At 44.2% G+C, this 18,150-nt stretch overlaps 1 protein-coding gene across 7 annotated transcripts in view; it reads right to left on the reverse strand.

The window, feature by feature from the left end:
• Fgfr2 (fibroblast growth factor receptor 2) overlaps positions 1-18,150 on the reverse strand; it is a 98,613-nt gene that overhangs the window by 53,455 nt on the left and 27,008 nt on the right. For all 7 annotated transcript variants that reach the window (XM_051193147.1, XM_051193146.1, XM_051193145.1 and 4 more), the window contains 2 exons: positions 12,758-12,927; positions 3,750-3,873 (listed from right to left, as the gene is read on the reverse strand). In XM_051193147.1, coding sequence (XP_051049104.1) covers positions 3,750-3,873; positions 12,758-12,927 — 294 coding nt within the window. The remainder of the gene's footprint in view (positions 1-3,749; positions 3,874-12,757; positions 12,928-18,150) is intronic.

Below are 18,150 nucleotides of genomic sequence, written 5' to 3' on the forward strand. Positions count from 1 at the left end.
GCATTTGGACTCCAGGGCCACCAGGAGCTCATTGCCTAAGCCTGAATCCTTTCTGTTTCCACTTGCCAAGATGTTCAGAACGGCTGCCAACCCTGTAAGTCTCTATGAGGTTCTTCGGCTGACTCAATTCTCATTTTATTAGTGCCTCTCGAAGCAAATGCTGGGGTTTTCAGCAATAAATAAATAAAGAATAAGAGAGAGGGAGAGTATTTCACACCTCCATCTTTACTGAGAATGCCTTATATTCCACTGACTTTTGGCTTCTATTTATAAAGAAGGTTCAAGGCTTAGAAAGAAATCACTGGGGTTGTGCTTTAATGGATATTCCCAACCAGCATTGTGTCATTATTGGCCCGGGTTGAGCTGGGCGATCTCCCAAACTTGTGACATAATCAGGCCTCTCTCTCCATTGCTCTGTACACTCCATGCTCCCTCCACATCACACCACTGAGTCATCCGCTCTTTTCAGCAAGACTGATTGCCAGGGGATTAACACGAGACAGCCCAATTCCATTATTCAGCAGCCCCATTCAAATCCCTGCCCTAAACTCTAAGAGAGACTTCAGAGCTTTCACCGGGATGAGCTGCCAGAGGGCTCAAAGGGGAGGTGGGGCGAGGGGCTTTTGAATGTTTAACACAACAACTCAAGCTAAAACCTGCTGTAAGCAAGACCCTGGGGCTACAGCAGCCCTGCCTTGACTCCTCAATTCTTGGAATGGCCCCAATCATGAATAATTTGTAGACCTGTGCTAGGCTAAAATCCCAAAGGACTCCTACAGAACAATTTTTTTCCCTCCATAATAAATTACTTAATTTTAAATTTAAGCATTCAGGACTTTTAGCTCCAAATCTAACTTTGTTTCCCTAATGCAAACACTCCTGTCAGATTCAGTCCACGAAGCCTGAAGTAAATCCCAAATCATGTGCTCTTTGATGAATGGATTTAGAGCCATTTGTGACAAAAGAAATCCTCTCACACGTCACTCTGCTGTGTGTGTGTATTTACTAAAATATCTGAGCCTCGCATACCACAAACGTCTCTATAAGAAACAGGACCAGAGCCAGGCCTGGTGATGCAGGTTGTAAGATGAGCTGCTCAGGATGCTGAGGCAGGGGATCAAGAAGCTGGCCTGCCCAGGGAACTTAACAAGATCTTGTCTTAATATATAATGTACATATTTTTTTTTAATGTCTAGAATGGTGGTGCACACCTTTAAACCCAACACTTGGGAAGCCCAGGCCAGCCTAGTCTACAAAGCAAGTTCTAGGACAGCCAAGGCTACACAGAGAAACCCTGTCACAAAAAAATCAAATCAAATCAAAACAAACAAAAAACCCCAGAAAATGTCTGGATTATAGTTCAACAATAGAGCCTAACACACAGCAGGCCCTGATTTCAGTCTTCAGTATTTAGGGATAGGGAAGTGGGAGACACAAGCCTGGCCTGGTGGAAAGCACCTATAATCTCCACACTAGGGAGGTAGAGACAAGAGAATTCAAGGTCTTCAACTACACAGCAAGTTCAAGTCTAGCCTGGACTACATGAGCCTCTATCTCAAAAAAACAGAAGCAAATAAAAATTAAGGCATAAAAGAAGGCTTTGACACTCTTTTATGGATAGTCATAGGGCAAATATCACACAATGGCCTATCACATTTTCACATTAAGCCCTCTGAATAACTCAAATACTCTTGTCACTCCAATGCTTACAGTCAAATGGAAGTTCAAGACTGTACAAATGATGCTGGGTAAGGCAGAGTCTTTGTGACTATAACCTCACTTAACTAGACAGAAAACCAATATGATTTTCTGTTTAACTATTAGTTAATTTAAATCTTCAATTAAACAAATCTATGCAATTTGGTAAATCCTATATTGAGGAATTTTTTTAGTGGTTCTTAGGCAATTGAAGAATTTGCGGAATCTCCCCTCAAATAGTTTATATTTTATAAAAGAGACAGAAAGACCCATAGATAAGATAATATCCAGGACCATGCCTAGGAAATATTGTAGGAGAGTCTTATTTACAGAGTAAGTAGGTAGACACATTTGTGGAGTTAACAAAGGCTGTGAGAAATCAAAATGGATCCCTGTGAGCCCTGAGATGAGGCCGCAGTCAACAGTCAGAACATGGAAGAGTAACCCAAAGAAGTGACTGAGGACAGGAAAGCAGCCAAGTGTCATCCTGCCTGACAAGTCAGAGCATAGACAGCTTCTATAGGGAAGAGAAATGAACCCACCATCCTCAAAACACAGAAAGTCCTAGTTGCAGACTCCTTTTGGTGGCCATGACAGCAAACACTTACTACCAACTTGACAGGACTTAGAGTTGCCTAGAAGACAAACCTTGGGGGCAAGTCTACACAGGAGTTTCCAAATTAAGCTAATAAAGGTGGGAAGAGCCACACTACAGGTGGGTACCCCATTAAGTGGACTGCACAAAAAGAGGAACAAGGTGTCTTGTTTCTGACTTCATGCCTTTCCCACCATGATAGACACAAACTGTGAGCCCAAATGAAAGCCTCCTTCTGTAAGTTGCTTTTATTGAGTATTTTGTTTAACAACAAGAAAAGTAACTAATGTAGCAACCAAGCCAATAACTTCATTAGTCACAACAAAAACTCATGATAACCAGTAAAACTTGAGAAGAATTGTTTCTTTTGGGAACTACAGGCTGCACAACCTTAAGACAGGCAATGAAAATGACCTCCTTATTTGTGACAGAGACATACTTGTGACTCTCATAGGTGGTTCTCTTTGCTCAGAGGAACATCTTCCAGGAATCAGCATAAAACTACCTAATGGCCATCTCTGACATTGACTTTTTTTTCTAGCCAGGCACAGGCTCAATCATTATACTAACTTTTTCTTTACTCTTCAGCAAAAGTGATAAGTTGCCCTTCTTTAAACAATGTTCTACGATTTTAAAAACAAAATTTTCCGGGGCAGGAAAGGCAGCTTAGCAGTTAAGAGTCCAGAGGACCTGGGATCCATCCTCAGCATCCACACTGGGTGGTACACAACTGTCTATAACTCTAGCTCCATGGGATCCAACACCCTCTTCTGGCCTCTACAGGTACCTGCAGTCACTTGCACATATCCACACACAGATATGCATAATTAAATGTTTCCTGCACACATTAAGATTATTCAGAGCAACCTTAGCTTCCAGAATGAGCTTATACCACAGCCCCCTGATAAAAGGTAGTGCTTAGTGATGGGTGATGCCATTCTGTAAATGCATTTCTCTTATTGGTTGATGAATAAAGCACTGTTGGCCAATAGAGAAGCAACATAGGTGGGTCTAGGAAATGAGGATGACTCTGGAAAGTATAGGCACAGGGAGACTCAATGTTGATCACAATAGAGTAGTAGGCCCAGACCTTTTCTATGGTAAGATTAGATTATGTGGAAATACTTATATTTATAGAAATAGGTTGGTAATAAAGACAGAGCTAGCCAATAAGAAGCCCCAGTCAATGGCCAACAGCTTTATAATTAATACAGTGCCTTGTGTGTTATTTAAGGGCTGAAGCGGTGGTGGGACCCAGATGGCTGGCGAGGAAGAGTATATGTAACAGCATAGGTACCAAGAAGATCCCCCTGAATTCCATAAAAATCTGGTTAACCAGGAAACAGAACACAGTCATATGACAGACGGAACCTTCTCAGATGACATCTTATGGGTATAAAAAGGAGTCAAGCCAGAATAGATTGGAGCTGAACCGCTGCCCAAAAGGCAAACTCACCAACAACATCAAGGTGGTATGTGTGATTGATGGACCCGTACTCATTCTCCACTAGGCAGGTGTAATTGCCTTTGTCCGATGGGACCACACTCTCCATGATAAGGCTCCAGTGCTGGTTTCGTACCTGAAAAGGCCAAAGGAAAGGTGGTTATTTATAACAAACTTAGCACCAGATATCCATAGCATACTTTCTTGACTTAAAATGAGGTTGGCTGGGGCTGAGAGTTTGTTTAGCTCAGTGGATACAAATGACCTGGGTTCAACCCCAAGAAATTAGTGGAAGCAGAGAATGTAGAAGAACTGTAAACTGCCCTCACAATTAATATTCAGAATGGTGATGAATAATAAGAAAGTTTCCCTAGAACAACCTAGCAGGCAGGTATTGGCAGAGTACACAAAGTTGTGACCCTGTCTTGGCTTTGAGGTTCCATTAGGAGAACCCACATGGCCAAGAGGTCCAATCACCAATCCATACAATGTCATACCTCACTGGCTACTAAGGCCAGCTTTCCAATGGGAGCCTTAAGTCCCTAGTACACCGTGGAATCACCAGGAGCCAACACTGGTTACCACCAGCTATATACCACACCTTCTGCCTTAGCTAATTTAATTCCCCCAGAAGCCCTTGGGTCCCATCTATTCTGTTCCTAGAACCCCTTGTTTCTTTTTCTGGGCCCCCAGATCTATGGAAATCTCAAGAAGTTTCACCTGGGACCAATGGTCTGCCCTTCCTCCTCCCTGCTGGGAGATGAATAAATGGCACATTTTCCTGGTATTCCCAGAATTCCAGACATGGGAGCAAGGACTCCAAGTTACATACCCATTTGTTTATAAGTGCCTTGAGACTTTCCAAAGATGAGAAGTGCATGTGACAGTCATGCTCGCGGCCTATCAGCTCACACTAGGTTCTAATGTTCTCATCTTGTGAGAACCTAGACTGGAGAGTAAGGAGGGCCACCTCATAGCCACGCCCTTCTAGGAATTGAGGGCAGGCTTGTCCCATGGTGTACCTGCGAACAGGGCTAAGAGTGTGCCAGTGACTGTAACTGCAGAGTGGGGCTGCTGCTGCTGAGCTCAAACCAAGACCATTATTCCCCACCAGGGTGCCATATGGTACCACTGGGGTGAGGAGCTGGATCCCTCTTAACAGCCCAAGCAAAGGGTTAGGAATGAGGCTGAGTAGTCACCTTGCTTAGATGCCACTGACCCCAACCCTTGCACAATCGTGGAGTTGCCTCAGAGTCCAGCACGGGAAGGTGGCAGAGGAAAACTGACTCGCAAGCAAGACAGGAGGGAGAGGGAGTGAATCTGAGGACTCTAGACTGGTAATGGAGACAGTCTGTGCTCTACTCATAACAATCACATTGGTCTCCTCGCAGGACCTGCAAGACAGCCTGAGAGGAAGCCAGATGGCTCCCTGACAGCTAAAAGTGCCCTGCCCCATGCAGAATGAGTGTGTTGATGGGAGAACCCATGCCAAATTCCACGGGCTCACGGGAACCGATCTAATTCCTGTCCCAGGGAGCTACCTGAAGCTGTCACTCTGTGAGATGGGTAGGAAGTGACCAGGGCTCTTGCAGAACTCAAGGCAGACCCTCCGCATCCCAGGATCTCGGGAATATCAGAAATGGCTCTCTCCTTGCCAGAAACATGGAGGGCAATTTAGGGATGCAGCCACAGGCTCCAGAGTCACCAAGCCTCATAATCCAGCCTTGAGCCCTGCTGTAAATATTCAGTTCTTTGAGCCCCCGCTCAAATGTCACGTCTGTAAGCCTTTAATCATGGCAGCGCCTCACTCTGGACCCCATCCAAACTGTCAATGTCTTTCTTGTGTCTGGATTCAGACTCTGGCACATGGCGTATTCCAAATGGATTTGCCCCTGAACTGCTAAGGGAGGTAACGTTAGCTGCCCGAGACAACAGATCTTGGCTTGGAGCAGCACAGCCGAGCAGTTGCCTTTTTGGACACCCACCCCCCCACCTCCCTTACGGAGCACATGGTCAGTTAGATGTTTCCTTGGGTCTATGGCATTCTAAGAAAGAGCCCTGAATATTAACATCTTGGAGACACACTACAAATACCAGTAAGTTAACATGGATAAAATGATATTACAATAAGAAGCACATATACCAAAGTAGGTATCTCCTCTCTTTTAGAGCCTTGTTACTCAAATCAACACTCCACCACATGTAGTGCTGTTCATGTTTTCTTTCCAACACCACTGCTCCCACTTGAATTACTCGACACACCATCAAACCCAAATTTTAAAGCTGTGGCATTTTTCAAACTGATGCTCTCAGCAACTGCCAACAGTGGAGCTCAGATACTTCTATAGTAGAGGAGAGCCTACCGTTAATTAGTGACTGCTTAACAGCAAGCCAAACAATAATAGCAACTCTGTAAGAAATGGGAACCAGCAGGGCAGTGATGGTGCATGCCTTTAATCCCAGCACTTGGGATGCAGAGGCAGGCAGGCCTATGTGAGTTCAAGGCCAGCCTGGTCTATAGGGCTAGTTCCAGGACACGTAAGGTTTTTATACAGAGAACCCTGTCTTGAACAACAAGACAAAACAAAAACAAAAACAAAAAAACAAAAAAAGAAAGAAAGAAAAGAAAAGAAATAGGAACCACAGGCATCAAGTTTAGAAATGTATTAAATCAGTATGTGCACACCAAGCTTCTATGTGACCTGAAGAGCGTACCCTTGCAGCAAGCATTGTGTGATCTGAAGAGGGTACCCTTGCAGCAAGCATGCAAACGGCACCTTGCCCTTCAGCGTGTTCTTCTTAGTGTCTCAGATCTGCAGGGCCACAATTATTTTGTCATCTAGGTCAAATGTATGTACATTGTTTTTGCTTTCAGAGAACAAGGACTGTAATCCCCCTCCCCCCACCCCCCCAAAAAATCTGAAAAGCTGCTCAGCCTCATTAGCAATCAGGGGAATGCAAATGAAAACAATAATGAGATACTTATTCACCAGATGATTAACAAAAATTAGGAAGATCAGTGTCACTTTAGAACTTGGTGAGTGAATATAAGGAAATACAGACACAACTGGAGAATCGTGAAATAAAGCCGGAGAAACCAGTCCAAGGAATAATTTGGTGGCACCCATTAAAATTAATGACATTTTTTTTTTGTTGTTGTTAATGCTATGTCTGGGTATCTTGTCCACAGAAAATAATCAGTCTAGCCAATCAGCAAATTCAAGGTTCAGTGAGAGCCTTGTCTCACAAAGATAGTGATTGAGGAAGACACTTGATGGCAACCTCCACTCCCCAAACACGTGTGCCCACACAGGAACACACAGATACAGGAACTAAAAGAGAAGGGTTCCTCAGCCATCCAATGGGTCCTAGATCCTGCTCTGGGGAATGTCCTCATCTGGATCTCTCCAGCTGACCAAGAACAAAAGGCCATGGACAGGAGGGATCCTGCATGGAGTAACATTCCTGTAACTTTATTTGCATTCCTGCCCATAGCCAAATGTGTGTGGAATTCATCGTTATTTTCCAGCTGCCAAATAACAGAATTGGCGAGCAGAGCTCCAAAACTATGTTCACCAAGGTCTTTCTTGAAATAACATTTCAGTATTGAAACAAAGCAGACCATAGCTAAGCCCCTGAGCTCTTTAGCTTGGAACACAAAAAGCAGATTCCACAACTGTTCCACACCCCACCCATAAGAAGACAGAAGGTGGTCCAGACAGTTGGAGTATTTTGTTTTGTTTTGCATCCCCCGCCCCACCCCCACCCCCAGACTCTTTCTGCTACTCCAAACCTCTCTAAGTGCCTGTTAAGGCCTCAGCTACATTCAGGTGACAACAGGGAATGAAGATTTAACATCAATACAGAACCAAACGTATCACCAGAGAGTCAAAGGCCAAAGGCCCCAACTGTCACCTGGATGTTTGTCTTCCTCATTTCGAAACAAGAAAATATTCAAAGATTTCCAAATACCCAGGTGTTCACTACCAAGTAGAATAAACACCCAGAAGCTGTACCCTGAGCCAGCTTGAAGGAGGTGTCCATGTGACAACAGATGCCTCTGTGACTTCCCAGAGAACAGCTATCGCTGTAGTCTGGGCTTCAGAAAGGTGGCCTATGAATACACCCACTGTTGTTAAGATATGGGGCTTATTTCCAGAAGGCTCCTAGAGATGTCAAACCATGCCTTCTGAATGTAATTGTGCATGGGGCTCACACGTGTGGAGGGACTGGCACTTGGGTTTGCTTATCATCACCCAGAAATGAAGGCAAACACTTGTTAATGCTTAAACCGGCATCGATGGGTAGCAGTTTGCTTTGCAGGGGGTGGGGGTGTTCAGAGAGCAGGGCTGCACCATCAGACCCTGTCCCACAACCAGTGGAAACAGAATCTCTTCACTCTGCCCCATCAACAACCCCTGAATCTCCACAAAGGCTGTGTGATTTATTCTGCAAAATGCAAGGGTGTCCACTCAACAGCCTATTACTTGAAGGCGCTAACAAAATGGGTGGCAGCAGGGCACCCAACACCTTTTGCACTCACCTCTTCAACAATACTAACCTTCAAAACCTACACAAAGAATTGTCATGTGATCCAGCAATTCCTCTAAGTAACACCCCAAAAATTGAAAGCAAGGACTCAGACACATGCACATAAATTATAACAAAAGGGGTAGGGACATCCATTTGATGAAATATTAATCATCCATCAACATGAATTAAGTTTTGACTCATACTATAACATTGGTGAATCTTGGGTACATTATATTAAGTGAAATAAGCTGGGCATAAAGGGCAAACATCCTGTGATTCCATTTACATGAGGTACTAAGAATAGGCACATTCATAGACCAAAAAAAAAAAAAAAAAAAAAAAAAAAGACTTGAGGATCTCAAATGCTGGAGGAGGAGCTGTTTCTTAATGGGTGCAGGCATTTTATTTGGAGAAACAAGGAAATTTTAGAGGTAATAAAACTGGATAAACAATATAGTATTATAGGACAATTTTTGGTGTTTTTTTTTTTTTTTAAGCCTCATAACCCAGAGAAGTGACAGAGTTAGAAGAACAAACACACACACACACACACACACACACACACACACACACACACACACACACACAGGGAGAGGAAGAGAGAGACAGGGAGACAAAGAGAACCATGCTTATGGTCAAGCTTTACTTGGCCGCTGTCACCCTCATCTCTCTGCACATATTAAAGAATATAAATGCACACGATGGGCACATTCCTGTTATTTAGCACTAAGGAGATAGAGGCAGGAGGATTGAGTTCAAGGACAGTCTGGGCTATAAAGTAAGTTGGGGATCAGTCTTAGCTACCCAGTATGTCTCTAATTAAACGGCAAGACTAAGTGCAGAATGCCAAATATTTCAACACTAAAAACAGTCTGGGTCCTTTTAGGGGTGGGGGTTGTTTTTGTTTTGTTTTGTTTTGTTTTTTTTCCTTTGAGTCAGGGTTTCTCTGTGTAGTCTTAGTTGTCCTCGGCTGTCCTGGAACTTATTCTGTGTATCAGTCTGGCCTTGAACTCACAGAGATCTGCCTGCCTCCCCCTTTTAAAAATACTTAATTATTTTTATTTTAATAATATGTATTATGTGGGAAAGATATGTGCATGTGAGTGCTGGTGTCCTCAGAGGCCAGAGACACACCAGATCTTTGGGTGCTAGGAACTGAACCCAGACCTTCTGCAAGAACAATACATGCTCTTAGCCATGGAGCCATCCCTCCATCCTGAGTTTTGATCCCATTTTTAAATTCTCTGATTTCAAGGATTTTGTGTTTTCCCTTCTCCCTAAAATGGCCCATGCACAAGTCCTCCCAAAGCATGCTGGGGTGTGGTGGCCAAGGGCCACAGAGCCATAAACCAGTAAATAAGAAAAGCTTGCAAAACTGGCCTGGCCATCAAAGTCGAGATGGGCTGCAGAATGACCGGGTTATGAAGAAACAAGAAAAGTTGCACAAATAACCAATTTTCCTTTACGGAAACTTCCAGGTCTCTGGCTTTCTGGAAAAACATACTGTGGAAAACTTGACACCTTGCTTCATTAAAAGGCAAACAGGCAAGAACCAGAGGAGTCGGGGGTTGGGACTTGGCAGGTCCTCTCTGTGGGGTTTGAGTTAGGTAGGTCTCTTCAGTTAAGTATCTCTTGTGTGATGACATGGCTCAATGGGTAAAGGCAATTGCCTCCAAGACTGACGGTGATTCCCTAGGACCATCTGGTGGAAGAGGAGAACCAATGCCCTCCCACAGAGTGTCCTCCCCAGTTCTAAGGGATGCGAAGCTACAGACTGTTCCACACAGCACCTCTGGTCAAATGTTGGCAAGTGCATTTGTTTAGAAGTTCACATAGCAATGAAGAAAATATCAAAAAGGAAACCTCTACACTGGGACCAAGATTCCCAACACTGTGCCATGAAGGCCCAGGTGAAGAATATAGTAGACAGGTGTCAGGCAGGTGTCCCCCAGGAAGGAGGATCCAGCCCCAGGAGAAGGTGTTGGTTGAAGGACCTCCCATGATTTATGACCCAGGAAGATGGGGGCAGGTTTAACACATCTTCAACAAAGAATTATGCTTTAGGGAATCATGTTTGTCCCAGAAGCCATAGGGCTCCACAGAATTTCTAAATTTCCAGTTTCACCATAATGAATGTCACACTGGTGTCAACCTTAATTGCCCTGTTGTGAAAAATCTCTATTGCACCATCATTTACATTGGACAGATCACCTCAGGGGCCACCAAGCTACAACCTCCTGCATGCACCAGAGAGAGATCAGGAGAGCAACCGGGTCAGGACCACACATTCCAAAGGCCAGCTTTGCCTTCGGCCTTTTTACCCCTTTCCTTTACCTTTTAGGGGGTAGACATGCGTAAGTATAAGTTTGTGTGCAAATGTGTACCGATGCCAGAGGTCAAATTTGGGTATCCCCCTCCCCTCCTTATTTTTATGACAAAGATATCTCTCCAAACTTAGGGATCACTGATTTGACAAGACTAGCTAGCCAGTGAACTCCAGCCCTGGATCACAGTCACACACTAGCATATCTGGCTTTTTTCATGGGTATTGAACTCGGATCCTCATGTTTGCATAGCAAACGCTCTACCAGCTGAGCCATCTCCCCAGCCCTCAAAAACAAACAAACAAAAAACAAAAAAAAACCCACCCTTTTTCCTAAACATCAAAATGTCCTTTAGACATTTACAGTTTTCAAATTCCTTTTTCCTTGCCTCCAGTAACAGCTCAAGCACTAATTAACAAAAACCCTCTAGGTGGGGTGGGAGGGTTAGAGAAACAGCCTGGTGTTTAAGAGCATTTGCTGCTCTTACAGAGGATTCACCACCCACATGGCTGTTCACACTGCAATTCCAGTTCCAGGGATCTGATGCCTTCTTCAGACCTCTGAGGGCACCAGGCAGGCATGCACAAATATACAAGTATGCAATATTCATACACATAAAACAAATTAGATAAATCTTAAATAAACAAATGGCCTGGGCATGTATCCTCACAGGCTACAGCCATTCTTCGGGGTCCTCCTGGGTGTTCTTATTTAGCACAACGCTGTCATGGGTAATTAAAACTTCCTGCACCTGTTAAAAATCAAGGGCATTCCCTCATTAAGCCCCTGTGTCTAACAGCTCCGTAATGGTAATCACTCGTTCACATTTGCAAAATGTTCCTTATCCATAATAATGATGTACAGCCCATTTATTTTAAAACCAAGAGTCTCTGGAGACTCACAGACTCGCTTTGTACCTGCCTAGAAGTTGTCTTCCTGGGTAGAATTCGGATTCTGACCACCATTCTCACAGTAAAACGGTGAAGTATTGACTATAAAGTCATAAGCTGGAGCAACTTGTTAACACAGCAACTGATTAACTAATACACCCTTGCCTCTTCCAAATGCACAGCAGACTTTCATCATAAGGTGTAATGACATCTCCCATCAATAAGGTTTCCTTAAATCCTCTTCACGTGCAAATTCCATCTCTCCCTTTTTGGGGGAAAAAAAATCCTCAAACCTTTCTCTGTTCCTCTTTTTTGTTTGTTTGCTTTTTGGTAGTTGTTGTATGTAGACCTGGCTATCCTGGAACTCACTATGTAGACCAACCTAGCTTTGAACTCAAAGAGATCTGCCTGCCTCTGCCTCCTGTGTCCTCTGATTAAAGGCGTGTGCACCACCTCTGGCTTCCCTGGCTCTCCTTTATCTCTATCCCATCACTGTGCTAATAAATACATTTCTTTGCCTTTTCTGCCATGGTGCTAATACCACATTTCCTTTTATGCCCACCAGATGCAGCACGCACTTGTGTCTTCATAGCCTCCAAACACCAGCTCTTAGGTTGACCTCCCTGCCAAACCAGGACACCTCTTTCTTGAAGCTATGCCCATCCCTGTTTGCTTTAGCTTCCCCAGTGCCTAGGTAGTGTCCTATATAAGGATACTCCGTCAATGAAGGTGAATGGATAAATAAAACCATAAGGAGTATCCCCAGGAATGTTCAATCAATGTTGACAGATGGGTGAGCAAAACTATACTTAGCAACCCAAGGAGCCTTCTCAGGGATGTCACAGTGTCCCAACTCCCCAGTGAGTGATGAGACTAAATTTTTAGGCCATTCTCTGATGGGCCCTTGACCATTTCTGGTGATGAAGGATGGGGTGGGGGGGCCCTGCCTCTGTCATTGTCCAGCATCTCTCCTGCTAAGGAATACTAGTTCATACTCCCTCCTCTAATCCAAGCTATTCACTCTTCATAGAACCCCGCCCTCACAGGGCAGCTGCACCAGTTCGTTTTACAGACCATAAAGCATATAGAAAACAGACCCTCAACTTTCGACCCCCTGGTTATTAAACTTTTCTCATGTAAAGAAGAATGCAAATGGGGACTAACTTTAAAATTACAGGGGTGTCCAGGTCCTGCCAACCTCAGAGGACTTTAAAAAAAATAAATAAATAAACAATTCAGAAATATGGGGCTTTAGATAAAAGCTCAGTCCTACCTTATAGCCTCCAATGCGATGCTCCTGCTTAAACTCCTTCCCGTTTTTTAGCCACCTCATTGTGGGCGTTGGATTCCCCCCAGCTGGACAGCGGAACTTCACAGTGTTGGCGGCAGGGACGGCATGCAGCCGCTTCTCCATCTTTTCTGTGTTGGTCCAGTATGGTGCTCCTGAACGGGAAGACAATGAAATGCACATAGATGAAGGAACAGCCTCATCAACGCCAGAAAGGTAAGACTGCTTCATTGTAGGAAAGGATCTGATTTTCTTTTGACTCTTTGAATAATATTTATGTTAGGAAAATATTTTCAGAAGTCTGGTCCAGCTGGCTTCGCAGAAGGTCCCCAGAGGAGCTGCTTATTGGGTTATGACTATTAACAAGGAAAAACAGCATTCGAAGCACCTTCTCTCTTGCTCCTGTCTGGTGCCAAAAAATAATTTCATGTCAAAGCATGCTTTTAAATGCTACTCTATATTCACAGAAACAGCCCTTATAATAGCAAGGGCCCAGTCTTCCAAAAGCACATCATTTTAGATCACCACGCCTATTAAATGGTCATATATACACTCTATGAAAATAAGCTGTCCTTAGGGACATAAACTTACCTATCAGAAATTTCTTTCTGTGTGGGTATGGGTAGAGGGGTGTTCATGTGAGTACGGGTGCATGTGCACGTGTGTGAGGCCAGAGGTCAATTTCAGGTAACATTCCTCCAGAGCCAAGGTCTCTCAGTGGTCTGGAATTTACCCAGTAAGTTAAGCTGGCCCACATGAGCCCCCAGGAATCTGAATGTCTCCATTTCCCCAGCACTGGGATTATACATGTGTGCCATCATGCCAGGCTTTTTCTAACATGGGTTCTGGGGATCCAACCCAGGCCAATCCTACTTACTGCACAGGTTCATTACCTACTGACCTAATACTCTAGCCAGCCCAAAGCAGACTTGTAAATGGCAATCAATAGCATAAGTTATCACCTTAGCATGATAATGAAAGAGATCTTTTCTCTTTCCAGTGGTGGTTATGAATACTATAACCCCAATGCCACACCTAAGCTTTGTAGGAGGCAACTAATCAAATGCTAAATAAAATCATGGCTCCTAAATGGCCCTCACAGTCACTGGTACAGTGATTTTTCCTTTTCCTTCTTTTTTTTTTTAGCTCAGAAAAAGAGGCAGCTGTTCAATGACCAAGTAACAAAGTAAATTTTATAAACAGGTGCCACATCATTAATCCAGAATGCTGCTATCGATTCTTCATGCCTGTACTAATGGCTATAGTGACCCAATGTTAATTTGCCAAGCATTGTTCCAAGAGCTTGCACAAGCTTAATGTGTAGCCCTCCCAACAACTCAGTGAAGAGCTATTATCATCCTTGTTGCAGGTCAAGGAAATTGAGGTACTGAGACCTTACTTGTAAATAGCCACAGCACTAAAAGTTATGCAACTGAGATTTCACCAAGATCGTCCTGATGACCAAGCCCCGGTTCTTTGCCCCAGTCTCCTTGCTAAAGAGACCAGCTCCACCAAGATGTCAATCATACCTTCTAGACACTGAAAACTAGACTCTGAAACAGTCAGTTGGGGCAAACACTTCAACCTTCAGTATTATCCAGAACTTCCACTGAAATGTTGGGCAACAGGTATACTTTCCACGCAGTGAGAGGCAGCAGGAGGCAAAATGGTCACAGCCAGGGAACTTATTTGTCAGTCTCCCCTCTAGCATATGCTGGGAGAGGTTCAACCTGAACATTCAGGCTCTCTTGTTACAGTTCCTCTCAGAAGTAACTGGCCCTGCCCCTGCCCCTGGCTACCTTGCCCTTGCTTTTGGCACCTGCTATGAGAGGCAGAACTGAGATGTCTTAATGAAGGGTGCACTGTGTCTTCTTCATGTTAATGCATTCCAAGGGTCAAGGTAGTTGGATTTGGGTGGCAACCTCATGACACCAAGACTGTGCAAAACCACAGCTGCTCACCCATTTGGAGCAGAGGGGGGAAAGGTAGAGAGGAGAGGCAGATGGAGGGGAGAGGGAGGGATAGGAGCGGAGGGGAGGCCAAGTGAGAAGAGGCTGCCCTATTTCTATTCACTCCAGTTGCATTTGTGATATGCATCTTGGAGACCTTGCAGCTTGGGTATATGGATGCTTGTAAACACATCTATTCTCCTGGGAGCTCACCAAGGGACCACTGGACTCCTACTTACTTATCACAAGACCCCAAGGACCTGGCATACCCTGGAACAATCTCAATCATCTTTCATTTTAAAAGCTTCTACTTAGAAAAATCCACCCAAGGCCACTGAAAGCAGTCATTGAGATCCCAAAATAAATAATGAGCTTTGTCTCTACACAAAGACTTTAACAAATCTGACCTAAATGGAAAGCATACCTCATGCTGTCAGGTGTCTGGACTCATGTCATCTGTTTAAGTAAACACAATGGCCTATTCACATGAATTAGCTAAATATTAATGCAGTCACTCTTTCAGATAGCATCAATTACTGCTGGGCTGAGCTCTGGAATGTCCTTTTTTAAAAAAAATTACATAAAAGAAATCAACAAATAGGTGCTTACAAACCATTAGGCATGATTTTCACGTTCTCTGACATCAAAAAGAAGGGTTGGTCACAGGAATTCAGAATGTTCTTTTCTACTCTAAGCTATCAATGAGGCTGCACCACCACAGGGGACTGCCCCCCAGCCATGTGCAATGTGCTGTCCTGTCTTGCACCAGCAGCGCACTGGCAACCCAAGAACCCAAGCCTTTTTCCTGGTAGCCAAGGCATGACTTAAGGAATAGGCTTTAAAAAAAAGAAAAAAAAAAAAAAAAAAAAGCTTGGGTTTCTTGCAAGTAGCTGCTTCCCTAGAGTAAAACTGTATCTAGAAAAATCTGCTCTCACAAAACAGACTCTAGCCACATACCACAGTGTGGGCATTGCTTCTTACCTCAGTCTCAGAGACCCAAGGTGGGAACTATGAAATGCAATCACTACGAGGCTGTAGCTGGAACTGAATTTCACAACAGTCCTCTGGAAGCTGAAAGGTCACCGAGCTAACTCGTTCAAGGTACCAGTGTGCCAGAGAAGGGCTGTCCCAGTGCTCTGCTGGGCTCCTGATTTTCTGGTCACTGCCACTCTACTCAGCACTACCTTGGTGCAACAGCCTTTGCAACTGAGCCTCCCCTTAGGATGACAAGTGTGCATATTGCTAAAAAAATAAGCATGACACCTGCAGAAGAGATAAAACTGTTCTATTGTTAATAGTGACACATTTTTAATTGCATGGCTCTTCCTGATGTAAACGTAAAGGATCTACATAATCTGGAAAAATAACGCTCCTATCCCATACAACCATCCTACCATGCTTCCTTCCCTAGCAGCCTCCTGCCCTTTGAGACAGTCTTGTTATATAGCCCAGGCTGGCATCAAACTCAAGATCCTGGCCTCATCTTCCCTAGTGCTGGAATCACAGGTCCAACACTCTGGACTCTGCAGTCTCCTCAGTATTCCTTGCCTGCCATTTCCACAAGGTAGCCACCTACAAACGTCCAAGCACCCAATAAGTAGAGTATTCGTCCAGAGAGACAAAGGCCAGGCATCTTAGAGAAGCCAAGCCAGCCTCTTCCCTACCAAAGCTTGGGAGCATTTCAACAACCCCGCGTGGAGCAGGAACTGCTACATGGAGTAAAAGCCTGCAGACACAGAAACCATCCTGGTACCTAGTAGATGGCCCACACACTGGCTAAGCAGCAACCTTACTGGAAATGAATTGGCAAGCCAAGAGCGCACGATGCTGTCTGAAATCAGGATGGTGAGCAGCTGCTTTCTATGCCTCCCTTGGGGATGTGCAGCACACACCCAAAGTCACCTGATTTATAAGAGGAGATTGTGGGACAGACCTCGAAAGGCAGAAAAAGTAAAAGCACACCAAGTCATTCGTGAAGCAAACCTGACATTCACAGATCTCCTCACGGTAAACACAGCAAAAGAAAAATGTCCAATTGGTCACAAAATACCAGCAATAAGCAAATCAAAAGAGATGTAGCATAACAAATACGTAAAATCCAATCAGAAAGATGCAGTCAACCCTCTAAGAACCGCCCTCCTTGATACCAGCACTGATCACCCCTGGACGATCCTGTTAAGTACATTTTCACTCTGCTAAAATGCATCTGAATGATGAGGAGGGGCCCTAACTCCACTCACAGTCCTCACAAGTACCCCACAGCTATCGTTAACCATCCTGTCCCACCATGGCAGTCCACACTTTTTCCTCTGTAAGGGCTTCGAGAACAAAACAGGCTACAGCAGACCGTGTGGAAGGATGGATGATGGGGCTAAATTTACTATAAACCAGGGAAGCTGTCCTGATAAGGTTCTAATATTCTTCCCAGGCATCCCTGTGCTACACAGGTATTGATTTTGTCAACAAATGGTAGCACTACAGGGGTTTTTGACCCTGCAATTTAAACTTAATGATAAAACGTAGGCTGCTGGGCCTGCCCCATAAAAACCCTTACACGGCCAAGTATTGACATCTAAGGTTTACAAGCTGTTCCCTGTCCAGAAGCAAAAAGCAAGCACAGCCCAATATTTTAAAGCAAAAACAGAGACTCATATTACAATGTTCCTCCATCTGGCTTAATGGCTGACAGGATCAATGTCACCCAGAAAGGTTAAGTGATTTGATCAAGGTCACAAAGCCAGAGGCTGGGCCAAGGCTAGCCCTGAGTCTCCAGCTCCCTTAGCAATGCTCTCCAAACACAGCGGGCTGCCCTGTGAACTCTCCCACAGTAATTAAGTCAAAAGTTCACGATTTATGTGAGCCCAGGACGCTGACGACTGCCAACTTTATTTTTATTGATGCAGAAATTTTAAAATGCACAGGCTGTTTCAGCTCTTAGATCAAGTCTTCCCAACTCCCTAAAGCCTCACTAAGGCCCCTGCCTTAAGTCTATAATTAGGGCTTTTAAAAATATCACTAATCAGGACATCTGAATGCTATGCCGCTAATGTGTTTGGTTTTCAGTTTTGTTTTGTTTTGTGTTTTAATGTTGCTATTCTTGCAATAGACAGTCATTTATCCACTTTTGGTTTGATATAAACTAAGAGAAACCCAATCTAGCAGAGTAAGAGATGGCCTGGAGTGGGTGGGTGGAGGTAACTTAGAAAAGAGTGTTGACTTAGACACTGTTCTAGTGCTGTGAGGAGACACCATAACCAAGGCAACTTTTAAAAGAGAAAGCATTTAACTGCAGTTTGCTTACAGTTTCAGAGGCTTAGTCTATTACCATCATGGTGCTGGAGTTCTACATCCTGATCCATAGGCAGAGAGAAAGAGACAGAGATTGACAAGGGCTTTTGAAACCTCAAAGCCCATCCCCAGTGACAAGCC

This window comes from Phodopus roborovskii, unplaced genomic scaffold (genome assembly GCF_943737965.1).
Source record: "Phodopus roborovskii unplaced genomic scaffold, PHOROB, whole genome shotgun sequence".
Lineage (NCBI taxonomy): Eukaryota > Metazoa > Chordata > Mammalia > Rodentia > Cricetidae > Phodopus > Phodopus roborovskii.